Here is a 26937-nt window from a genome sequence, read left to right as displayed (position 1 = left end):
ATGCTTATTTTCCATCAAATCCAACAAAGTTGCAGGTTCCACAGGTGTTAACTTTTTGTTTTTCTTAAGCCCATATTTATTTGAAATGTAAATCATTAATCCAGTTGCGTTTTTTGAAAAGTCTGATCTTTTTAAGTATTTGATATATCCCGAAGTGAATTAAATTGAAGCCATTAAAACAAAAAAAAAAAAAACAACAACAAAAAAAAGCCTTCAGAGGACCAAACTTTATTCTACATTTTCTGGAGATCTTTAAGTTTAGATGTCTTAAACTTATTTAAAAAAAATCCTTAAGACTGATATTGCATAATTTTCTGTCAAGATTTTAGCAGCATGACTCACCTCATCTGAAGTGTAAGCAGAAGCTCTTTTGTGTTCAGAAGGTTGGGTTAAACCCTTAATTGGGTGCTTGAAGGAGAGGCATGTTCTCAATGCAAATTGTTTTTGTATTGTAAAACTACATCAGAAAGAAGTTTTTCTTCCCTTTCAAAGACAATAGTTATAAGTGGAGAGGTAAAAGAATAGAACAAAATTCCTTTGATAAAGGCTGGCACAAAAGGAAATTAAATATAAGATCACTTGAAACTATATTGGCAAAAATTCACTTTTCTGTAAAACCTTGGCAGCATGTAGTATGGTTACAAACTATAGTTATGACTTGCACATTATTTTATGAAAATACTAGATGAGTTAACTGTCAGTTTAGAACACACAACTAATGCTTCCCAGATTGTGTTGGTTTCATCATTTCCGTCTTTTTTTTTCCTAGATGTTGACATTTCACTTCTTGTTTCTTTCAACAAAATGAAAAAATTGACTACTGATGGAAAATTGATAGCTCGAGCAGTTAAAAGTTCATCTGTTGTAGAAGTGAGTATTTAATATTTCACACCTTTAAATTTGCAGAAGCTGGACTAACAGTAACAGTGGTATTAAAGTAGGCAATAATCTTATAGAAAATGCATGTTCAATGTTTTTGTTACTTTTAGTTGGATTTAGAAGGAACTAGAATCAGAAGACGTCAACCACTGGGTGAGCAACCAAAGGATGTGGACAGTCGTACGGTCTATGTGGTAAGGCTGCATCTGTTATGAATGTGATTAATCTGACGAGTGCTTTGTCTTTGTTTTTACTAAGATCTAAACTTATTTTTTTAATATAAATACTTTCAGATTGTAAACTCTTCTGGGCATTGTCTCTTAGATTATAAAGATCTAATCATATAATGTTTTTTATTATTACTAACAATATAACAACAACATAAAACAGATGCATAGTTTTATCAAAATTAGAAGATAGATTTTCTTTAAGAACTTTGCAGGTTTAGTACAAGAAATGCTTGCATAAGCTGCAAATGCTAACAGACCTGGTCTTTTACTGCAAAAGAAAATCAGTGTGAGAGAGAAATGCATTATAAATGCACTGAACTTGTGATGCTTAGAGCTTTAATTGAAGGTTTATACACATATTTTAATGCAGAAAATATTTTTATATTGGAAAAGTATCTGTGCATCAGTAGCAGCAAAGGACTGGGTGGAGGGCTGGCTGCTGGTGCTTGTGCAGCATGAAGGGGAGACAGCAGGGTGAGCCCTGTGGGATTTGTTTTATACACTGATTTCTTTTACCAACTTAAATAACTTTAAATGCTGAGCAAAGAATGATTTTTGCACACTAGTGAGAAAACTGGTGCCTTTATTTTTGTGTTTAGTGTACTCATTGTACTTTTCCGTTAATGTCATTAGAGAAGTAACACTGGTACTGAGAGATTTACAAGTTACCATAATGTAGTCATGAGCATTTAAAGTAATAGCATTATTAGTTTTATCAGACAACAGAAACTTCCTGAGTTTGCAAGATGGTTTTTAAAGTATTCCTAGTTATCTGTTTACAAAGGCTGCTGCTACAAGTGTGACTGTTCTTGTAACACTAACATTCTTTTAAGGGAAGAACATACCAAAATGAGCTAGCCCGTTGTTTAGGGGTTTTTTGTTTTTAAAAATTCTCCTACTCCCATCACAGCGTTCTGTGGATTTTTTGATACTGAACTTTAATGAAAATAGCTTGTGCTGTCAGTAAAACACTGCATTTCAACATGATATTGCAGATGTGTCAAAATGGAACAACTGTTACTGCATCATTGAGCTACTTTGATAGTACAGGAAAAGATCTGATCGTCAAACTGCCATTTATTTAAAATCCTTTGTTTTTTAATAGAATTGGGGCCAGAATGGAATTTCATTTGTCTGTAAAGAAAGCTTTTCATGACTAGTGTCAACTTGTGCATATACCTGAAGCTGTCAGCAACTTAACTGCCCTGCAACTAGTAATTTCTAGTATGTACCAAACCTCCTGTGGTGGAAGATATGTTATAATCACATCCAAAGTGCCATCCCATCCAGATATGGAGAAACTGGATTACTCCAAACATAATCTGTTCTTTAACATGGTATTTCCCTAACATGATTATATGGCCTGTTCAGAACTCTTCAGATATTGTCTGTATCATTTTCAGAAAAGATATTCTAAATGTAATGAACCACATAACTTGTATATAGCTTAATTAGCTAACTACTTAAAAAAAAAAAAAAAAAGTTATGCAAATCCAAAATAGGTAAATGTTGTGTTATACAAGTTACTGAATTCATAGAGATATTATTTGGAGACTATATAACAATCAAACACCTTTTGTTACTACCACTGTTTTTGTTTTTTTAGAGACCAATGTGCATAGTATCTGTCGCTTATCCTGCAGTTATAGAAATGCTAAGCCATGCTAAATGTTTCCTTTTGGTATATCCTTGAGGGGGGTGCAGGTGGGGACATGGGAGGGAGCAGTTATAGTGAAAGTTTTCTTGGCAAGTTTCGCCTCGTTCTGAATTAGGGGAAAGATAAATTTCCACATTGGATCAATGCAAAGATTACAGTTAAAACCTCCAAGGGGAAGTAGTGTCTCCAGCATAAAAAACAATATTATGTTTTCTGAATTCATGCAGGAAGTCAAAGCTTTGTTTCTGAAATAAGAATTGAGCCTTAAAGATGTGTTTCTTTAGAAACTTGCCCTGTCTAAGTGAAATTGTTGAAAATTTTGAGAGGAAATAGATATGACAGGATTTCTCTTTGGTTGGAAATGGGAAGTGGCTAAGAACTGTAGTGTGATGTCTGCCTGCTACCAAACTGTAGGGAAAAGTAATGAACTCAGACATTTTTATAATCTAAGCTGCTGGCCAAAAATTTTTACTTGTGCTCCAACTGTTCAGCTAGCCTGTAAGTGCTAACCACTAAGCTGTAAAACGTGTTGGCTACAGGAATTAATTAATCAGTTCATTTGAGTAACGCTTCCTTACTGACCTGCAAGAACTCTTCTTTCTATAATACCCAGGTTATGAACAATCAAAAATATCCTTGTGCTCTACTGTGTGTAGTTTGAGGCAATACAGCATTATGTTTGCTTGAAGGTCTTAAATTTGCAAAGATATTTAATCTTGCAAAGATATAGCTGCAGGTGAAGTTTTGGTATCTGTCACAGGAAGAAGATAGAAATGTCTATATTAAATATATACTGTTTGTGCTATACTTACATTTCTGATTAGAGATCCATTTTCAGTACATTATTTACAAATTGCTACCCAACAGAATACTGTGATCTGTCCTCAACAATGGTTACTGAAATAAAAACTAAAACGTTTCTCAAGGTTGTCATCACAAATTTGATTTTTTTTTTTTTGAGAACTTCAATTAAAAAAGGTACGGTAAACAATCTGATATAATCATATAGTCTTTGTAAAAATGTGTATATGATACTGATAAAACTAATTAATTTTTAGGAGCTGCTTCCCAAAAATGTTAATCACAGTTGGATTGAACGAGTCTTTGGAAAGTGTGGCAACGTAGTTTATGTCAGTATACCCCGGTATAAATCTAGTGGTGATCCGAAAGGATTTGCTTTCGTTGAATTTGAAACTAAAGAGCAAGCAGATAAAGCTATTGAGGTGAGTGTTGATACCTCTAACATTCCTCATGTTTATTACTCTAATATAGATATTATAACCTCCATAAGCTCAGAGGAAGAGTAGCTTAGTGAATTTTAGATACAGAAATTCCTAAAATATCATGATTTTTGTTAGCAGGAATTATGTCTCAATCTCCTGCCTCTAGACCTTCAACTAATTCCACTATTCATAAAAAAGAATAGTACTGTTAAGCAAGCTGGAATTTTAATAGAAACATAGTGGATATTTTGGGGACTAATTTGGTTGGATATTCTCAGCATCTTTTGATTGCAGAAATGGAGATTAACCATCTAAAAGGAAAATAGGCTGTTAAATTTAATTGGAAGTGTATAGTTATAACAAGTTCTCTGCTTTCTAGTACATTGTTTAAAAAGTTTAAAACATGCATATCAATATTATAGTGGTAGTAGAGGCAGAATGTTGAATAAGCACGAAGATGTAACATTAAGAATGTGAAATTGAGTAAGTCTGGTAGGACTGAAAAAGTTTATACCTTTGGTTTCATAGGGGACTCCATTTTTCTTGAATGACTGTAATACTAGTTTTTAACGTGGGTGGGGATTTAAAAAATAAAAATAATTTTAAGTAGGGATTTGTTGATTTTAATTTTTTTCTTAAGTTTTTGAATAATCCACCAGAAGAAGCACCTCGGAAACCTGGGATTTTCCCCAAAACAGTAAAGAATAAGCCTGTTCCTGCGCTGAATACAAGTAACAGCAGTGTCGTAGGTAAGTATTAATAAGTTAGGGTCAAGAAACACTGTTTTGTGCTTCAGCTTCTGAAGAGAAAAATTTGAACTGCTATGTTACTGCAGCATAATCTCGTGTTTCTTGAAAAGCCTGTAAAAATAAGAATGCCTGCTACTGGCTACTGTTTTTTTGTTGGCCAATGTGGGTGTAAAAACGGAATTGTAAAATCAAATTAATTGTAAAAATGAAATATGGTAAGTTTCTGCCTTTTTTGTTCTCCTACTTGATAAGGAAGTTAAATTATTTTTCTTCTCTTACCAGCTACCATCATTAGTCATTGTTATGCTAGCATAACAGCTTTCAGATTGCACAATTTCTGTTGCACTTAACATTAGCAAAAGACAAATGTAACAGATTGTTTGTATCTTTCTTTTCACTAGTTAAGTATTTTAAAACATAAAGCAAAATTATGACTAAATGTTAGTGCTGTTCAGATGAGGTTATCATCTGATGTGTTTCAGACCAAGTCTTCCAATATTTACTCGCTGATTAATATTTCAGCCTGATCCCTGTGAAAATGGTAGCTTTGGCATTTTTTCCTCTTTGAACTTTCACTATTTGAGCAGTATATGGGGGAATGAGCTATTTACAGTGTATTTATGGTTCCGGCTTTCATGATTGAAAAACATTAGTGACAAAGACCTGGAGGATATTGTAGAAAAAGGGATCTTGAATTCAGTTGAGCACTTTTTCAGTAAACAGTAAACTATTCCAATAGACAAATCTTTTTGAAGCATCCTCATAGGATCATGTTGCAGCTTTGATCACTCAAGCATTTTTCCTCTTGTTTCTGATGAGATGTCTTGTTTCTGAGAACTTTGAACAATTTGGGGAATTAAATTTTGGGGGGGGGGTCACATTGATAAAAGTTAAGACATACAGTTATTCATTATGTAAATAGTGTGATAGATCTATTGGGCTTATGAAAGGACCTACTGAATGTATTCAGCTAGATGTTGAGTATCCTTTTGTATTGTTCTCAGAATGTAAGTCAGCAGTCTTTATTTATTTGCTCATTTTTTTGTTGGCTGGCCTGGAAGGAAGAAGGTTATCTCTTCTCAAGGGATGGCATAACAAAATAAGATGTCTAGATCCTTTCATTTTAAATTGAGAGTAAGTATTCCAGGAAACCTGTAGTCAAGTTTCACATGAGACCAGGGGTGGTTTCAACTTTGTGAAATAGTCTTACCTGTGTTTTCTCTCATCTGTCTAAAATGCTTAGGAAAAATTTTGGGACAATATTTTGGATCTTAGATGTGATAGAGACAGACCTTTTATAATTTGGGATGTTAAATTAAAAAAATGATGTTTGGTAATACTATTGTTTAGTTAGATTCATTAATCTAATCTTGTTTTTAATCATTGGCATAATGTTAAGTATTGTATTTCTAATGCAGAGGAGAAGAAAAAGAAGAAGAAGAAGAAATCCAAAATGAAGAAAGAGGGCAATGTACAGGCAGCTGTGGAAACAAAGGAATCAAACACAAACACTACAGCAGAACAAGTACCGAAGTCAAAAAGACATAGGACTTCATCCGAATGTTCAGAAATGGAGGCAGCTGAGGCCCCCAGACAGCCCTCTAAGAGAGAGAAAAGAAAATGTGACAGAACAGAAAGTTCTGAGGTGCCTGTGGAAAACAGGCCAGTGAAGAGAAAAAGAAGCAGCTCTGGAGATGCTGAGGCATCAAGTGTAAAAGTCAAGAAAACACTTCAGAAGGATGAAGTTCATACTGTTAAAGAGGAAACAACAGAAGTTAAGAAAGATCCCAATGGTAAAACGTGTTGCATATCTTTATAGTCTTACGTATTTATTTGGAGGAATAAAATCGAAGAACAGATCTGCTACAAATGATGAATGGTAGGCTGAGGAATGGGGGGAAGAGTATACATAAGGAGAAGAGCTTGAGTCAGAGAAGTGCTGTTCTTTGCAAATTGCAAAACCAGTAGGATTTTTGAAATGCTGGTAGGTAACAAGAAAATGAGGAAAAGAGTTGCTAAGCATATTGCTGGAAAGCAGCAAGAAATTCAACAGAGATTGTAATCAGTGTAATATAAGTGCATTGGTGAACTGTCCTTAGGAGGCTAAGAGGTTTATTGTTTGGATTAAAGATTATTGAGTAAGCCTTTCAACTGCTAGTGACAGATTCAGACTCTGAATGTCTGTCTCTGAAAGAGTGAAGACCAACCACTAAAAAGTTTTTTTGCTTAGGTCAGTAGGTGAAAATGGATGATAGTAGTAGAGGGATAACAGAGTCAGTTTAGGAATATGAGTTCTGCAGTTAAATTTAAACCTGGTAATGAGTCATTCCAAAGAGATAAGGTAGATGGAGAATAGGAAAGAACCTTAAACACTCAAGTAGATGAATCTCATCAGAAATAAAAATTGTTTACAAAGAAGTGAATATCAATTGAATTTCAGTGAAGTAAAGTAGGAGTTAAACAGCCTATGCCAATGAAGACAGTATAAGAGTCTAGATAAGTAAGATTAAAATACAAAAGAAAGCTGGTGTGATCCCAGTTTCTTGCATGAGATAAGAAAAAGCAATAGGTGGGATTAAAAGCCATATTGCAATCACAGGGAGTTGACAACAGTTCATGATCAGAGGCTAGGTGTGGGTAGCTGAGAAAGTGGATTAGAAATCAGTAGGCTGATTCTGTGAAGGGGTTTTTCATTCAGGTTTGAATCAAAGAACCAACAATGCACAGTTGGTCACTGTTGTAGTTTTCAAATGCTTTTACTATAACTAAGAGTTAAATAAGTAGATCTGTGCTATTTTATGAACTATATACTAATAAAGCTGTATTTTTATCTTATACACATCTGTTAAAGTTAAAACTCAGTTTTTCTTTTGGACTTTTTCGTTTAGAAGTTTCTGCAGAGGATGACAAAGAGGCTGATAAGAAAGACACATCCCTTTCAAAATCTAAAAGGAAGCATAAGAAAAAACACAAAGAAAGGCACAAAATGGGTGAAGAAGTCATTCCACTCAGAGTACTCTCAAAGTATGTTATGAAACTAGCTAGCTAATCTCAGTAACTAGTTTACATGGTATTTTTAGTAGTATAATAGTATTTTCTACACTTCTATGTGGTTTATATCTAATTTATTTTATAATCTTAAAGGGCTTTGTAGCAACTATTTAATGTTTTACTGCTAATCAAAATTTTCTTCAGTAATACTACTGCCCTTAAGTGCTGATTTGGAGGAATTTTACAATATGTACATGTGTCAGCAGAAAAAAAAAATAAAGGGCTGCCCAAAGTTAACACATGAGGGTGTGAGGGTTTCTTAAAAGTTTTATCTATTCTGTACCCTTCTTCACTACAGTTTTTAGTCAGAAACTACTGTGGTTGGCTGAGACAAGTAACTAATTATTCAGTGTCTTAAACTTTTTCTGCACCACTTCAGTCCTGGCTGGTTTAGACACAAGAGTCTGGATTCCTTTCTGGTTTATTCACATGTTGTGAATAATCAGATCTAACTAATAATTTCAAGTTTGCTTTCCAATTATATATCCAATTATATTGGTAGCCAATTTTTAGGACTTAAATCATTTATTTTTAAATCTGCTTTTCTGTATCTGTGCCTTTGGATGGTTTTAATTTTTTTCATAACTACTGGACTACAGCTGCTGGTTGCATTGCTTCATTATTTTCCTGGAGTGTATTTCTAAATTTTAGTGTATAGTTACAGGAAGCATTCTCAAGAGTCACACAAGTTTTGCATATTTTATTGAATTTTACAAGTTAACAAGCTTACATTATGAACAAGTTTCCCAGTGTTTTGAACCACAGGAATAGATTACTGAAATCTCCTAATTTTTAATACTTTGCCTTTGTTATGTCTCACAGTCCATCACCATTGCTAAAGTGCAATTCCAATTTTATACAACAGAGTTGCATATTAGCAACAGTATTAGCCTGTAGTTAATAGCACAATTTTCAAAAGCTCGTAAATATTTGATCTTCTGGTTTTGTTTTTCTTTACACAGCGTTTTAAGGATTTAGTTGTTTTAGCATGACTTTTTACCCTGTAATGAGTGAAATAAAATTTTTCCAATTCTATAAATCACTCTTGTTCCTGATGGGGCAGAAAAGTTGTGCCATACCAGAAATTCTCAGTGAATGTTTTTATACTGTTGATCTTTTTAGGATTCACCACAACTAAAACATGGAAGCACTTACTTTTTCAAGCATCCAGCAAGTACCTCCATGTTAAAGTAGAGGGGGTCCTTTGCTGTAATGAGACCATCTTGTACGTACTGTGATGAGATTGTATCTTGTGCTTCATATTGAATGGGGATACCATGTACAATGCTTATGTTGTGGGACAAACTGCACACAAATCTGTACAATTTTTACCCAGGAAATTTGTTGTACGGTATTGGGGATTTTTATTGGTGGTGTTGCCAATTCTGTGAGTCATTTTAGTTAAGTTTTCTTTAGTTCCTACCTCCAATTAAGTTTCCTAGGAGAAGGACAGTGTTTTCAGTGTCGAGAATATAGGATTCACCATCACTAAAACATGGAAGCACTTACTTTTCGTGAACAAAACAAGTACATCCACATTTAAGTTGTGGGGATCCTTTTGCAAGTGGAGACACACTTTCCCGTTCCGTTTTGAAGTTGTAACTAGAAAATACTAGAATTTTAATAAGATGCACAGTAATAAAATGCAAACACACATCGAGGCTTTGAGCTGAAATACAAGAGATTAGGATCCACCACCACTGAAACATGGAAGCACTTACTTTTTTTAGGCAGCAGGTACCTCCATGTTAAAGCAAAGGGGGTCCTTTAAAATTCTTCTGTTAACTGTTGAAAGTACTACTTAGAATTACCTACAGTTTCGAGCATTCAGCACTTTTTATTTGCTTACTGAAAATCTAAAGGACGCCTCTTAGTTTTAGTCAACATCTTGTGGCAGTAGTGTAGAGGATAAGTTGTTTTTCAGCATGGATGCCATTTCAGGATTGAGAACAGGATTCACCTCTACTAAAACATGGAAGCACTTACTTTTTTTAAGTCACAGAAAGCACCTCCATGTTAAAGTAAAAGGGGTCCACAAAAACTCGGTAGTTAATAATGACTCTTGTCCTCTTCAACCAGGATTCTGAGACTACTGCATCAAATACAAGAGGGGAAAAAGTTTAAAAGTTTAGTTAACCTTAGCACGTAGCACGGGGTGGGGGGGGAAAAAGTTCAAAAGCGCATTGTAAATACTTGCCTGGCTCGTTCCCGGTGGTCTTCTGTCTTCTCTTGCTTTCAGTCAAGTTAACAAGGAGTACCTCCTTGAGCTTGTATTTATACCATACCTTCCTATGGAATGGTGTTGCCTTTTTATCTCAAAGAATCATTACGTGGATCTTTTGTTATTTTAATGTCTTTGCTCTGTTGAGAATGTATGATCCTGGGTGAGTCTGGATGCTTTTTTTGAAGTATACAGTTGTCAATGTTAACAGCTAAAACCATTACCACAAGATATCCTCCTCTTTAAAAATCCTCTATCAGCTTGTTTGATAGCACAGATTAGGGTAACAATGAGTCGTTCTCACAGTGGCACTGTAGGCATTGTGTTTCTGTGGAGCAAAGCTCTAGCTGTTTGCAGAAACATCTACATGTTAAATGTATGTAAATATATAAATTGCTTCCATGTGGTGTTATTTTTTAACCTAAGTGCATTTGAATAGTAAGGAATGTTCTTATCTCAGTAGGTTTTTGGTGAGTTTAACCAGTTGTTGATTTTCAATCAATGATTTTTCCAGAAAAGAAAGGACTGATTCTTAATATAGTAACATACAGGAGAGGGTTCACTGAACTAATTCAGTGAATTCAGAGCTCACTGTGAATCAGCGCTGAATGTAGTGGGTGTGCTCTGTGTAGTGCTAGTGGAAAACACCGAATACTTCTAGTTTACCAAACCATTCTAAGTGTTTTTCGAGGATGTATAACAAAATTTGGATCTACTCTAAAAGATTGATTTTTGTTAGAACCTTCTTGGAATATTAAAAGATACAGCAAAATAATACAAAAGGGAGATAGACTTAAGGTTCAAGATAAGCTAAAAGCCAGGAGATCTCTAATAGTAAGAAAACTCTCCAAAGTACTCCCCAAGTTCAACTTAAGATATTTGTAAAGTGTTTGGTCTCAGGTTTGAGTTTCTGAGCTTTGTTACTGTTTACTACTGATATTCTGTTTCTTTGTTGTCGTCTGTAGGAGTGAGTGGATGGATTTGAAGCAAGAATATTTGGCCCTTCAAAAAGCCAGTATGGCCTCCTTAAAGAAAACAATGTCTCAAATCAAATCTGAGCCTACGGGAGAAATGGAAACAGACATTTGTGCACAGAAAAAGCCTCAGCCTAAAAATGGCAAATGTAATGCTAGCTGTGATGTTTCTTGTTTTTGTCTTCATGGTGATTCTAAGACACAAACTTAGTTAGGATGCTTTAAGACATTGGTTGTCCAAAAGAATTGGAATACAGTTTTAGGTTCTGTAATGCTGGTGTTTTCTCTGAATGCTAAATATTATGAAAAGAAATTTTTTTGGGGGGGGGGGAGACTCTCTAAGCAGTATAAACTTCTGTAAGAGTCTTTTCTTGAAGTATTTTGATTTTTTTGTTTGTTTCCTTAGTCACAGTGATTGACTATAGGTATTTGTTTCTGCTGCCAGTAGATGTGTGTGAATAGATGGATCCATGACTTTAAAAAAAAAATGCCTTAGCTATATTTGATGCTCTTTGTTTTGTTTTGTGTGTGCTTTGCACTGCTTATGTGTTTTTGTAGTATCTTTTGGTTTGCCAAACTACTACAGGTACAATTTCATTATGTTTCTTTTCCCTGATCTTCAAATTAACCAGCCACCAGTGAAGACTCTGCCCCTCCTGCCAAGGCTAACACAATGGGGCCCCAGTTTGTAAGTGGAGTAATTGTGAAGATCATTAGCACGGAGCCCCTGCCAGGCAGGAAGCAGATCAAGGTAATGTCTTTGTAACCTCAGGGTAGTTGTTAGCCTTTCCTCTTACAGTGTCCCAAAATGTTTGAATATGGAATACCATTTAAGCAGTCGTCAAATTTTTGTCTGAGCAGTAGCTGTGTACAGATTCTTCCATAGTATCTGTTAATAGAAGATTTTACAAAGACGGAATCAGGTAATACTTCAAAAAGGAAAAAGTAGCTGTTAGAAAGTGCTTCCAGGAATGTCAAGTTTACAATGAAAATAATGACAAAAATAATGCCCTGAAGGGTGAGCAGTTCTCACCTCCAGCTCCAGCCCGCTTTGCTCTGTCCTTGCATTTTCAGTTTGAAAAACGTGGCTAATTTTACATTGTTAAAAGTAAATCATTGTTGATACCATTCTTTGACTTAACCTCTTCAAAAATGTAAGAAGATGCAGCGCTTTTTATTCATTATTGTGCCATAATTCTATATTATCAAGGAAATTTTTAATAGTAAACTGAGATTTCAACCATTAACAGGATTACGGCAGCAAGAAAATGCTGTTTGCATGGGAAAGTAGTCATTTTTTTTCCGGTAAGAAAATCACAATTGCAAAGAAGAAAAAAAAATCGAGAATGATGGCATTAGAACTTGTGAAGTAATTCATTCATGGGTATTTTCCCCTATGGCAAATGCTCCATTTTCTCAATAAAAACTAAGGGAAAAAAAGTTCTTAGGAGAATCTGAATTTTCTGTCATGTCATATATGAAGGTTCTGTACATTAAGTGGAGTATTTTCTTGTAAAGACAGTAACATTTTTTTAAACTGTATGGTTTTGAATTGGAAATGTTGAAAGTTTTCCGAAGGAAATAACAGCATTTTTTTCCAGTCCATGAATGTGTCAAGAGACACTTTTTCCTGAAAATGTGGGGAGTTTTTTGGGTGCATAACTATGAAATAATTTGAACAACTTTAACTTGTATTCCAATAAATACTTAAGACATTGAGAGAGTGATTTAAACTCAAGTTCTGAGGTGACTTATCGAACTACTTATGTTTACAACTCTGAGTAGTCCATCTGAAGTCACTGTGGCTGCTCTCAAGTGTGTGAAGTCACTGTCGCTGCTCTCATGTGCATAAATCTAAGCAAGATGAGAGGCACATATCTCTCACTGAAAACAAACTGTTGATATGGTTTCAGCTTAATCAGTCTTATCTATTTAGGTATTTGCAGGCAGTTGTCTGAGCTCTGGAGACACTGGGGGAACGTATGACCCTCATACTAGTTGTCACTGGAATATCTGAGAGCCAACTCTGGCTGCACTACACATCTTACAGTGTTAGGTTTGTGTTATAAAGCAATATATTGTATTCAGGGGGAGAGTTACTCTTCCTGTAATAGCTGAAAACAAACTTTGATGTTACCAGAGGCATAAATTGTTGTTCTTTTTGTTTAGTTGTAGGAAGGTGTTTCATGGGAAGTTAAGGGAGGCAAGATAGGACTAATACAGCCTTTGCTATTTGATCTTTGGCTGTAAGAACAAGCAGGATAGGCAAAATATTTCACAGAAATGTGAACTAAAAAAAGCTAATGCAAGTGTTTAAGGGCAAGTATAATTGCCAAGTGCTATTGTAGCTGGAAGAAGTGACAAGCTTTAGGGTGTACCAGTTCTTTTTAGATCTGAAAGCTGCAACCTGTGCTCAGTACTCTCTCTCTCTCTCTCTCTCTCTCTCTTTTTTTTTTTTTTTCCTCCCTCTCTCTTTCTCACACTACACTAGGTGTTTCCATGAAAAGTATGACTTTTCCCCTGAACATTACTTTGGCTGTGTTCCTGGACTGTCATAGCTACAACAACACTACCACAAAGCAATGCATCTGGTTGCTCCTTAATAAAATTATGGAAGTCACTCTAGTTATGTGCAGCAAGCCTAAATTAGCTAGCACGCACTGGAAGAATATTTGCAAATTTTAATATTTTAACATTTTTTTTCTTGAAGAAACACCATATTTAATAGCAGAATATGGAAATATTGACGTACAAGTTTTAATTACATTTATTAATACCAATAAATGGTTTAGGTCCTTTCTGTGCAAGTCGTACATGGAATACTAGAATTGAGAGAGGAAAGCAGGGTTATTTGGCTCTCAGATGATCTCAGTAGTCTTGTCACTTACTCCCTGTCCCGTTTTTAAGGTTGTGCTTGGTAGTGGAGGGTTAAAAGCAGTGTGTAATTCTTGAATAGAAGCATCTTGAGCTGCCTGCTGTGAACAAAATTAACTAGGAATGCGTGATGTTAGTTAATTTCCCTAACAGCAGGTATTACAAGTGAAGTACTTCATCTTGAAAGAGCATGTGTGACTCTTCTTCAGCTGTTGGTGAAAGTTTTTAGGCAGAGGTCATTTCATAAAGAAATGAAAGGTTGATTTACTGTATTGATTTCTCAGTTCATTTGTTGTGGTTGAGCTTCCATTTATATTTCACACTCCTGTGTTTATATATGTTCTTCTAATAATTAAATACATTTTTATTGGACTGACAAATCAAATGTTTATTTAAAAAAGACAAAAGATCTGTGCAGATACAATTGAATTCAGTGGAAAATTACTTATGGCCTATTAGTAAAACTATGTATCTGTAAGAATTAGCTGATCGAAATTCCTCTTGGAGGGCAGGATGAGAGGTTAATTAGTTGTACTAAAGAGTAGGGATCATAACTCAGAATTCAGTAATATCTTTATGAAAAAATACATGAACTTAAAACTGCTTGACAGGAGATTTGTTCATTAAGTGAAATTGTTCACTGTTACTTCCTTCCACTTAAAGTCCTTTTTGAAAATGCTGGTGATCCTATGCAAACTTGTATTCATTTTTTTTCCAGTCTGGTTTATGGTCTGTGTTCTCTCACGTGCTTTCGTAGGATGCTTTGACCATGATGGCTGATGTTGCTTATGTTGACATGCTGGAGGGAGATACAGAATGTCATGTCCGTTTTAATACTCCTGAAGATGCACAGACTGTTATAAAATCATACAAAGAAATACAAATTAAAAACAACTGGAAATTTGAAGTCCTTGCTGGTAAGTTTGGGGGGCTTTTTTTTTTTTTTTTTTTTTTTTTTTTTTTTTTTTGTGGTAGGTCAGGGGACGATTTCTAAGTACTTTGAGAAGGAATGTTATTGCATGGTAGCTTTATGGAACATATTCATATATTTTCATAGTTTACATATATGACTGCTGTTATAACTTATTCCAATCAGTTTTCTCTATTTTCAACTGTAATGAAATTCTTAAAACACTAAATATTTTTAAGCCACTGTTCAAAGCAAAATAATGACTTTGTTTGCCTTTGAACATAATTCTGTTTTTTTAAGATTGATTTTCATTTATTATAATAGTTGCATTACTTTTACTGCCAAAGAACTACCATACTTAATTCGCTTTTCAGCTTTCAGTATAATATTCTAATAGTTTTAAAGAAATGGAAGTGAGGATTTTTCTTGTGAATACTAATTTGTGATATGTGACATGTGACTGTAAGTATGGATATGCTTATAGTGATATTAGTGGTTATATCCCCATTTATCTTCTTTCAGGACGTTAAATAGCTTATTCCAGTATAATACTCCCCCCACCCCCACTACCTCTCTCCTGTTTTTCCAGCTATGCTGGTATACCTGGAGCTTTTATACCTGGAGCTATGGTGGTGGTGGTGGAGGGTCTCTTTCTTTGTGGCATTGCTCTACTGTTCTAAATTCATATCTTGCCTTAGATAGGAATAGTTTCCCATGTATGAAGAAGCCCTTTATGGAGGGGAGGAGTAGAAGGAGTTTCTCGAAAAACTTGATTCCTGTATCTGTAAAATTTTTAAATGTGCACTGAATAAACACCCCCCCCCAAAAAAAAGAGTAAAAACCAGATTATAAAATAGTGCAAATAATTCTCTCGTATATGCATTTAAATATTTTACCACAAACCTGCAGTAGATCCTCACACAGGGTCCAGGTAGAATATTTTATTCTATGAATATGTTGATGTAAACCCATATAAATCACAATTAAGGACCGCAGAAAGAGGAGCTATAATGGAAGCATTCACCTTCATAATAAAACCAAGCAAAGTTGAATAAAGTTTGGGACTCACTGAATGCAGGTAATGTCATTTTGAGATAAGAATTTGTCTCCAGAGTGTTCTATATTCTAGAGATCCAGAAACAACTTGAAATACAGCTCTTTACAGCTGTGCACTCAGTGTGTATTTGTGTCTATTTTTACATCCTTCTGTAGGAGAGTATAGTAGTAGATTGTGAGTAGGTAAGTACCAGATTGTAGTATTCTTCCATTTGTGGTTGTGAGATTTTTTTTTTTCCCTCCACACACACACACACACACCCCTCCCCAGTCACTTCATTGAAATGAGAATAGAAAGGCTTCTGAGGAATGTAGAAGTCGCTCACAATAAGGATTTCAGCTTGCCTTAGTAGGGTAGGGTGAACACAGAGAACAACAATAGAGAAAGTGTCTTTAATGCTCCATACTGAACAGGGAGAAGCTTTTCCAGCAATGTTTTACTTTATAGAACTTGACTTTGACTAAACATCTTCAGCTTTTCATCTGACAAAATACAGACATATTTGGTAATGTTTAGATGTTAGTATGATTGAATTTATAAATCATATAGTTAAAATCTATTTTAAATTGTTCTCAAAATTATTAACTCTATAACTCTTGCAGACACAAAGATCACTTGGAAACTTGCTCATGACTAAAGACTTCCCATGAGATCGTACCTCATTGCATTACAAAATTCACTATCGTGATAGTTAGGGTGCAAGCCAGAGAAAACAATGGGAAACTGCTTCTTATTATAAAACAGCCACTGAGGAAAACTGCAAAATTAATTCCACTCATATGCCTCTCACGTTCAATTATTCCTGTGCTGCCCACAAAGTCCCTGGAGTTTACATGGTTTTGATGAAACAAGATATCAATCTTTTTTAGAGTAACTTCACTTCATAGTCTGTTCAATTGTTTAAAATCAGTCAAAGGCTGAGAATATTAGTGAAGCAAACAGCCTCGGAGTGCTGTGACGAAACTCATTTTAACTAAAACCAAGTTTCTTCTACTACTTCTGTATATGCAGTGCAGTTTCATATTTCCTCATTCTTTTTAAGCTTGTAAAACTAGTTGCTTAAGGATATTTAGCCCTTCTGACAATGTGGTCCTAAGGTTGTTAAAGTGAATAGGACTTTGATTCAGATCCTACCTAGTTTGCATAGAATGAAAATCTTACTGTCAGCTTTAAGTTTCTTTTCACGGAGAATTTCTTTTTTGTTCATCCCTGTATGTTGGCCAGATGTTGCAGTGCTATATAACTAAAATTTAAGACTAATAGGAAAGAATTCACTGTAGTGTATACTTGTGCTCATTGATCTGGTTTGAAACTAACTTTATGGAGATAAGCAGATAAGATTGGAAAAAAGGTGATTTTGCTGTCCTAATAAAAAGAAGTTCATATATTTTGACAAAAAAATCTTTTCTTATTAGAATTGAAATTTCAGGGTTCCCTAACAAATATTTTTATGTGCATGTTCCTGAGTTAAAATAGATTCCTAATAATCAGAGATTAAATACTGCATCTACTTATATTGGATTGTTTTATTCATGTACTGTCATGTTAACTTGTGTACTAAGGTGATCATGAGCAACGGTACTGGCAGAAGATTCTGGTGGACAGACAAGCTAAACTTAACCAGCCTCGAGAAAAGAAGCGGGGTACTGAGAAAGTAAGTTGCACGCTTCCCCCTGCTTCCTCCCTTCCTCCCCAAGAAAAAAAAATGTTTCTGTATGTCTTAATTTTCTGAAACATTGGTGTTTGACTTCATATTTAATCCAGATGCATCACATTCTAGAGACTTTGCAGCAGGCATTGTGAATCCTGATATCTTTTTAGGTTCTTAATTAAGTCAGTCTGACCCTTTAGCTGGTGGATAGGTGCTAAAGAGTATTTTACAAACATTTTGGTGATAGGTTTACTCTACATGTATCACAGATTCTGAGGTTTGAGTCGGCTTTAACCCAATTCTTTATACCGTCACTTGCAAAATTTGGAAATCACCTGTCCTTGATAAATTTCTAATGACTTTGGAGACTATTACCACTTTCTGTTAGGATTCCTAGATGTTCCAGTAATGCACACAAATAATAACACGTTTCCTAGTTTTTCTATACATAATTGAAACACTATATTTATCTAAAGAAACAGCAGTTATGCAGGTCTAAACTTTGTCTTATACAGGCATACTTTTGTATGTATTATCTTGTTTGTCTAAATTTTGTTTTGAAGATCCCATAGGCACATGGATCTATTCTAAACAAACGTTTACCTAAAGAATTTCCCCAAATGACTGATTTACATTTAGAAAACATAAAAATTGGTATTGGCTTTTAGACATTATTTCTTAATAAACACAGGAGACACTAAAGCTCTATAAATGTGAAATCCATATAACCTTTTACTGATTGTTGCCACTTTCGCAATTTTTAAAATTTCACTTTATTTCAAACAAAAGATACTTTGCCAGTGGCCCCTTTGTCTTCATTTAGACAAATTTCTAAGTCTTTTTTTTTTTTTTTTTTTAAGACAGAATGATATTTGACCAAATTGATGCAAAGTGGTCAGTAATGTACCTCATCTAGGCTTGCAAATATAAGCTGTCTCAGTTGTGCCTAACAAAAGCCACAGCAAGGATGCAAACTCCTACTCCTCCCCTTTACCCATCACCTTACAACACCGGGAGGTGTTAACTTCAAAGCTTTGTGAATACTATTTAAATGCTAACACTGTTAAGCAAAACATCAGGAGAAGAGTGCTTAGCTGTAGTCAAGAATTCTTAACCCTTTTGTTAATTTTGAACAGTCTGTATTCCAAATCAAGATAATTATTTAGCTGTTAAGAAAAGCAGTTAGTCTTTACTCTGTTCATTAATATTAATGTTAATCTTTTATGTTGAAAATATTTCCAAAGTACTCACAAATTGACTTGTTTGAAGGTTATAATAAAAGCAAGGAAAAGTTGTAATATAATTCATAATTAAATGTGCACAGCTGAAATGCCATTAGTATGTCTTTCAATATAAATATCTTTGGTTATTAAATCAATTCATTATGTGAGATACAAGATCTCTCTTTGAAGAAGAGCACTTATCTATTAACTTTTTAATGCTATATTAAAGACAATCTTTTAAAGATACTTCATTTTAATAGGTGTGTAAATGTAGGTTTTAATTTACATTCGTGTAAGCCATGTTGCTGTAGTGATGTCAGTGTAAATACAGTAGTAACAAGCTTTCATATTGCTGTGTGGACTGTACCATGTTATGAACCACACAACAAAACAAAGCACATCTGTGTAAAAACAAAGTTGAGAGCATCTGTCATTTCTAGAGATTTGCTTCTTTTCCAAGAGTTTTAAAAAATATGAGATTGCTCAGTTTTCTTGGAATATGGTGGGTTCTGTGGCATGCCAGGATAAGAGCTAATGAACACTTCTGCAAGTGGTTTCTGAGAAATGCTTTAAAAAATGTGGTGGACACTTCTTGAATAATTTTGATAGTATACGAATGTCTAAAAAAGCCTAAATAAAATAGCCCAAGTTTCACAGTAGGTGGTGAATGATCCATCGCTCCAAAGGAGAGCTATGTGAAGTTAAAAGATATTCAGTGTCAGGCTGTAGTGTGACAAACATTTTAAGCGTGTGTGTGTGTGTGCATGCACTCATGTGTAGCATTTCCCCCAGACCTGATAGTTCTTGCCATCTCTGTTCTCTCTACATCCCTTTCCAAATCCATGTCCTCTACATTCCTTTGTGCAACTGCATGATCAAACATGTTGAGGAATTGATGCAGATTAAAAGTCTTTTTGCCAGGATGGCTTCTTTTTAGGGCAATGCTAGTTTATGCAGGCCTAAAGCATTCATCAGACTGCAGCCTTAAGCTCTTTTAAAATCTGTAGATTGCTTAAAGTTGTCTATTCACAAAGCAGGCTGGAGGGCTTGAAAGTGTTCAACTCAGGTGCTTGTCCTCTAGTCTTTTGCACCCTGTGCATCCCTTTACATGGAGAGAAAGGTGGAGTTCTGAGAGGATGGGAGTGATGATAGTGAAAGGTGTTTGGGGAGGAAGTGAGAATTGGATGTTTGTGAAGGGAGGAATAACTAGCAGAAAAAATGGGAAAGAGAGATGGTGGGAACGCCTGGGAGCAGCCCACATTGTTCTTTCCTGATTGTATTAGGGAGAAAGGAGGAAGAGAGGTATGCTCCAGAGCACTTGTAAGACCCTTTCCCTGCCATTCCATGGGAGTTGATATCCAGAGAAGGGTTATGTAGCTTCTTGGTGACAAGTGGTCTGCTAAGAAGTAGGTGCTGATGCTGGGTTGATGAGCTGAAAAATGGGAATGCTTGCATATTGCATATTCTGAAGCAGAGGTTCTGAAGTGGAAACACCCACTGAGATGAATTGGGTAGTTCACAACATAGTGCTTTTGTTTCAGCATTTGTGCTTCCCCATGTGATATGTTGGATGAATGAGCCACTGCAATTCCCTTTTCCTTTTAAAATTTGACTCTTTAATCCATTCTTCAGATACCAGAGAGTGAATTTGGGTTACATTTTTAGATCAGTTTTACTTTCTGGAGAATGGTTGAGGGGAAAAAGTCATTTACCAGAACTTGAGTTCTAATGCTGTTGAGGAGATGCAGTGTCTACAGAACATAACTACAAGCACAGTCATATGGATAAGTGGTAAATTAGATTTATCTGATTTTTTTTTCAAGTTTAACAAAATCTTCATTGAACCTACTGAGCAAGTTCCCCTTTCTCTCCATACTACCTAATGTATTTTAGCAGTCTACATCAGATAAGTTAATGTGCATTTATGATGGTGCATTATAGATGTGTCTAGGTTCACAAGAGTATCATCTTTCTCACTGTTTATCCGTGATAGAAGATCTTTTAGCTGCTTGTTCTTTTTCATTTTTTTCATTTAGTTTTAGTTCATTTTTCATCTTTGACATGTAGCAGTTAATTATAATCTCTTACTGTTAAGGAATTATGATGGAGCATCACAGGGTAACAAAGCTTACACCTTTTTTGGTATTTTTATGACTTTCTTGCACTAGTAAGGTTAAATCAGTGAATTGTCTAGTATGGATGCTTTAAAAACAAGGATGTTTTTAGAATTAGGCTCAGTGTTTTGTTCTCAGCCTGAAGACACAGTAACCAGAAGCTGAAAACTAACAGGTTAGTCATATTCAACAAGAACTTTTCTCATCTGTTTAGACTGGCAGCAGCTGACTTTCTCATTTGCCACGAAACTATGTGTATTTTCTTTAGCAGTGCTGGTGATTCATGTGTATGCTCTGAAATGAATAAATTAGAAAAATTGAATATAGACTCATGGGATGCACTATCCAAATTACAATGGTGTTTTGAAAACAAAGGTTTTTCTTTCTAATGCTTTTGTCTTTGCAAGACACAAATGCTTTTTTCTTTTTTTTTTTGCATTTTTTTTTTTTTTTTTTTTTTTTGCATTTTTTTTCCTTTGCAAGGAAACAAGACAGCTATTTGACCTGCAGAGGGGTGGGATGCAAGGGAGCTCCTACTGAGATCATTTCTTCAAGGTGAAAATATATATTAAAAGATCCCAGGTGGCCCAGTATCTCTAGAGTAGTAAAGTCCGGCTTTAAATATTTAGTTTTGGATTTTCAGCCTATGGTAGGAAGCTGTGGTGATGGGGAAGAGTCTCACATCCAAGGGGAAAGGTATGTTAGAACAGTCCTCTGAACTGATGTGGATCATCACTTCTCAGGGTAGTGGTGTATGGAACATGTTTTAGCTGGTCATCTTCTGCAAAGCAAGTGAGAAAAGCAGTTTTAGCAGAAAGATGAAGGAGGAATATAGTGCCACAAGCAAAAGGCTTTCCAGCTGAAGTGTATTGCAAGCACTTGCAATATTTTCACACAGAGGAACTGAGACAAGTGATTTCAGTAACACCACAGTTCAGCACATGTGTCTGAAAGTATGTTGTCTCAGCCCCCTAGTGATTTAGGCAACATCTCAAAACTGCAACTGAAAACAAGGAAGTTACTGATAGAATGGAGATTTGAGTTACGGATTCCTAGCACCCATATTCTTCTAACTTACACTGTTATTTCTTGAGATCAATTCTCAGCAGTGTTGTGATACTTACTGCTTTGTTTTCCCAGCTTGAAGGATGACCCCTGTCTGGATTTCAGTGTTTTTTTCACTAATTGATTTTAGGAAATGACACAACCTTCTTGCTCTCCTTTTTTTTTTTCTTTTTTTAATCTTCTGATCTTGTTTTTCTTATGTCAGTAAGAGCCTGAATACAATAAAATAATGGGTTTTCTGAATTTGGTTTATGAGACTGGGGATTTTTGAACTTTTAATTTTCTGTTCAAGCATTTTGGGAGGCAAAAGGGATGGAATAAAAGAAGTTGCACTATACAGAGATTAGAGGTACAGTACTATTTTTAATGTTTCTGAGGTACTAAAATATTAGTTGGATATACAGATTTATTCAGCTGTTCAAAGATTAACTTTCTCTTACGAAATTTGGTAAGTCAATGACAAAGTCATGGTTGTGAGATGAACGCCTAATAGTAAACTTTCTTCTAATATTTTCTTTAATATTTTTTTCTGTTCACAGCTGATTGCCAAAGCAGAACGAATGAGACTTGCAAAGACTCAACAGGCAACTAAACATATTCGCTTCTCTGAAGATAACTAACCAAGACTGACTGCAATCTTGAAAGTGATTTAGGAGAGGAAAAAAAAACAACACTGGCTACAGCAATTAAACTATTTTCAAGAAGATATAAAAACTGGTCCATTTGCTTCGTAATTCTGCAGACTGCAAGTATGAATTCCCATTTTTTGATAGGCTGAATGTTTACTGCTTCTGAGCCTTTAGGTGAAGCTTTCTTGGGGGGGAAGTATGAAAAGAAATCTTGCTTTAGTTTCTTTTCTTTTCTTTTTTTTTGTATGTTGACATTTTATACACTAGGTTATAAAATAAAATGCTCAAGAAAATTTCAGTTGTGCATCTCAGTTCTTCAGTCTAACATTTCTGTGACACTATAAAACTGATTAATGCTAAATCTATCTCTAGCTCTCTAGTCCATCAGACTAGAAAAATACAGTAGAATGACTGTATAATCTTTGTTTTTAAAGTGGCTAGGATTGTATGAAAATCTCTGCGTCATTGAGAAGTCTGGAAGAAAATTTACTTACATAAGGTGCACACAAAACTGGACTTAGTCACTTTTTTATACGTGTCTTTGTGACAAGTCTTAGAATTGTATTTTTGAAGAGGACAAGTAAGAACTTTTGGTACATCTGATAATTCTAGCTCAAGAGAATTCTCATTTATAGGTAAATTTGAAAGTTATGCAATTCACAAGGTAGTAATCTAATGCACTTTAACTTCATTGTAGATTGATAATATAAAAATGTATAAAATAGAAATATAACTGTGACCTGAACTGAAGTTTTGGAATGATATAAAAGGATAAACTTGCAAATGGCAAAGTCTTTGCCTTTGTAGTTCGCTCTCCATTAAAGTAAAGAGAAGTTTACATGTTTTATAGAAGTGTGAAATTGTTATAAATAGAAGGGTGAGCCAGTTATTTTGAAGCTAGAAGTACATTCCTAAAATATCACCAGTTTCTTGAAAGACACTATGTTAATGTCTTGAGTTTTTGTACCTATAGATTTTGCTGGTAAGGTAGGTTAATGTTACTTTAAATTCTTTGCTGTCAAACTACTGGGGCAGGGTATTGGTTTTTTTTTTGGTTGTTTGTTTCTTTTCTTTTCCTCTCTCTCTCTCTCTCTCTCTTTTTTTTTTTTTTTTTTTTTTTTTTTTTTTTTTTTTTTTTTTTACAATATGAGGTAACAAAACAAAGCTTGATATTGGTGTATTTCTGCTATCAAAGAAAAGTCTGCATCTCTGCTGAATTCTTGAAAGCATTGTGGCTGTAGTACGTAGGCTAGTTTTGGAGGGGGGATAAGAGGCAAATAAGAGAAAAATAAAAATATTTCTAAAGAGATTATGCCAAAGCACAGTAACTATAACCAGAATACCCAAGATGAGAGTTATGCAGTGCAGAGAAAGAGAACAGTGAGAGCAGGGTAACATTTATGGAGCAACATTTATGTGCTAGTTCTTGTGGTATCTCCTAATGCAGCAGAAATAGGAACTATTTATATGTACAGGTCTGTAGGTTCAGGAACCACTGGCATAAATCTGCATCCTTCACTCTCACAAGATGCAGATTAGCATCTGAGCCACCAGCCAACCAGCAGTATATCCCTCTCCTCAGGCAGTATGTAAGTGAATGGAGAGGATTACTACAGATAGTGGAGAAGGTATGTCAGTGATCAAACTAGATAGCAGAAGTACAGGTGTGATCAAACTAGATAGCAGAAGTACAGGTGTGTGTGCGTAGAAGATAAGAGACCCTCTCTTTTCAGGGGAAAAAGGAGCTTACTAATTGTTCCTGGAAATTGTCTATGAACAATTCCTCCCAGAGGACTCTAGGGGAAGAGCAGAGCAGAAGGCTAGAACTAACATATGTGACAGTATCTCGTGTGGCCTTCACCAGTAGTCACGCATTTTGTCCAATTGTAGTTTTGAATCTTCCAGTGCTCTCTTAGTGCTTACTAGGTAAGTAAAATATTTGATGATATAATAGAGCTGAAATACCTAGCTATGAAAATAACTAAAGTGATCAATAAAATGTTTTGTACTCATCCCACCTGAAAGATGAGGGGTTTCTTCATTTCTGTGAATGAAGGGGAAATAAAATTACATTACTAAGTCTGGATGAAGTATATGCATTTGTTGCAAGTAAAATGTCTTTTGGACTCTTTTTGCTGAAATTTACTTAAGCCTAACATTCATCCATGTGTAACTGATTCAGATTATAAATGATTCAGACTTACATTTTGTGGGGAATGAAGCAAAATAGCTTAAATGTTAAGTTTGGCTGCTTTATTAATAATTTTTGACTTGAACACACAGCAAGATAAATTATCCTTCTGTTCCTTTCCATATTTATGTAAGTTAAGTACTTACTGTTAAACAAGGGCTTTCTTTTTCTCTTCTCTCAAACTAGTGGAGAAACCAGCTTCAATTTACCCATAAAGTAAAATCCATCCATGTTGCAGCTGGTGGAATCAATGTACTTGATAAACATTTGGGAAGAGAGGGAAGGATTGTGTCTAGTCATATTCTTTCTGAAGATGTTAATAGAATTTTTGCCATTCATTTCAGAGACCATGTACGTGAATTATGGATGCTTTTGCAAATGAGGCTTGGATTCTTAAGTAGGTCAGAATGGTTTACATACCTTTTTCTTTAAATACACTTGACAGTTAATATCTGCTATTAACAGTCTCTATTTACGTATACTATGAAGTCCATTTGTTGAGTTTTACCATCCTAGGAGAGCTGCAGCTCTAAGGTTTATGACCTCGGACCAATGGAGTGCACCTTTAGCTCATTCTGGAGCATCTATCTACGGTGTTAGTTTGTTTGTTCTTTTTTTCCCCTTATAACTAAGTGTTCTGTTCTAATGTTTTTTTTCTCTCCCCCCCCCCCCCCCACAGATTTATCCACTTCTAGAAACTTCCAAGGTTGTATTGTATTTTTAGAGAATGATACAGACTTTTTGTTTCCCAAGAAAAACTACTATTTTTTTTTTTCAGTCAGTATGATACCTTACAATTATAGAAATTGGTAACCTTTGACTGCAGGACTGCACCTCTGACATAATGAGTCTTCACTTAAGAGTGCTCTGTTTTTTTTTTTTTTTTTTGTTTGTTTTTGTTTTTTTGTTTTGTTTTTTTTTGTTGTTTTTTAAAGAGTCATCCTTGATTTTTAGATCCTGTGGTGATGACTTGGAAGATTTCTCTCTCTAGAGATCATTTGCTGTGTTCTGATCCACCAGTCTGATCATAGGTTCTCTATTGAAACTTTTTCCCCCCTCCTCTCCACCTGTAATGTTTCTTTGATTTCTCAAATAATGTAACATTTGCAAGTTTAGAAACTGGCCCTGTGAGTACTGTCTTTTAGCAAGGACTATATTATGGCTAATTTAGTGGTTCCAACTGACTGGCTGAGATTAGGACTCTGTTGTTCTGGGCTTTGTGGAGAGCAGGAGCTCAGAAGTAAGGGAGACAGAGGAAGGGGAGGAGGAAGATGGGAATGCGCATACATACCCATCAGTGGGATGGCAACAAGCAGCATAGGCAGAGTTGAAGAGGATCAGCTACCCAGCAGAGTTAGAGTAGAAAGATGAAGGGATCAGAGCAGGTGAGAAGGTACAGGAATGCACAAGTGACAGGTGACTGAAAATCCAGGTGGCAGATATTGGAAGAGAGCTCTGTTGCAAATACTTGTTACCTGCAGGAGAGGATCTCAGAAATTAAGAATTATCAGTGTTTGGCCTGAATTTAATCTGTTTTTGCAGATTTTCACAATTGCTGTTTTGCCTTCACAATAGAACTAGCAGCCAAAGTCAGAAAGCCCTGTTAACTTGTATCCCACCAAAATAATTATTGGTAGATGGTTAAAAAAAAAAAAAAAAAAAATCAATCCAGTATTTGGATCCACAGGTCCTGATGAGAGGGTTTTAGATTGCTGTTGTAACTGTAAAATATTGTAATACAGTCTCATCTTTAACTCAGAATGAAGCTATTATTTTCCAGAAGGGATGGCATGTTTGTTCCACTTCAGTCTTTTTGAGAGAGGCCCTCCTGCACCAAAAGTGACTTTCAGGAACAGCCTTGACCCATCATGCTTGCAGGTGCAGGGGATTTGCTACTGTGTGCACTAATCCACCCTGCAGGCAAGCAGAGTGCAGTGCATGCCTTTGCAGCAAGTAGCTCCTGCTCATCCTTTGAGCATACAAGGGCCTTTCCCAATGTCCGTCTATGTCATTTTTAATGAGCAGATGGGGAACCTTGATCCTGCAGAAAAACAGCAGTGCAAGAAGGACCTCGTCATTCTCTGAGCCACAGACCTGCAGCTCTAAGGGATGTTCACACTTGTATCTTCATATATGCGTCCACCCATTGCAGGATTGCCTGCCTTGCACAAGCACAGTACACATGCTGGAAGGAGTAACATTGTTCTAGTAAACCACCCACATGCAAAAGAAGCTGTGC

At 35.4% G+C, this 26937-nt stretch overlaps 1 protein-coding gene across 2 annotated transcripts in view; it reads left to right on the top strand.

Annotated features, from left to right (window-relative positions):
* The window catches only part of LARP7 (La ribonucleoprotein 7, transcriptional regulator), a 28356-nt gene extending 5556 nt beyond the window's left edge, over positions 1-22800 (top strand). For both annotated transcript variants that reach the window (XM_062574862.1, XM_062574861.1), the window contains exons 3-13: positions 770-870; positions 990-1073; positions 3825-3989; positions 4630-4738; positions 6157-6531; positions 7627-7762; positions 10976-11133; positions 11617-11735; positions 14616-14775; positions 17388-17479; positions 22418-22800. In XM_062574862.1, coding sequence (XP_062430846.1) covers positions 770-870; positions 990-1073; positions 3825-3989; positions 4630-4738; positions 6157-6531; positions 7627-7762; positions 10976-11133; positions 11617-11735; positions 14616-14775; positions 17388-17479; positions 22418-22498 — 1580 coding nt within the window. In that variant the 3' untranslated portion in view covers positions 22499-22800. The remainder of the gene's footprint in view (positions 1-769; positions 871-989; positions 1074-3824; positions 3990-4629; positions 4739-6156; positions 6532-7626; positions 7763-10975; positions 11134-11616; positions 11736-14615; positions 14776-17387; positions 17480-22417) is intronic.
* The last annotated feature ends 4137 nt before the right edge of the window (positions 22801-26937 follow it).

This window comes from Rhea pennata, chromosome 4 (assembly GCF_028389875.1).
Source record: "Rhea pennata isolate bPtePen1 chromosome 4, bPtePen1.pri, whole genome shotgun sequence".
Lineage (NCBI taxonomy): Eukaryota > Metazoa > Chordata > Aves > Rheiformes > Rheidae > Rhea > Rhea pennata.
Note: the sequence above shows the minus strand (reverse complement) of the source record. Positions and strands in the feature narration are given on the sequence as shown.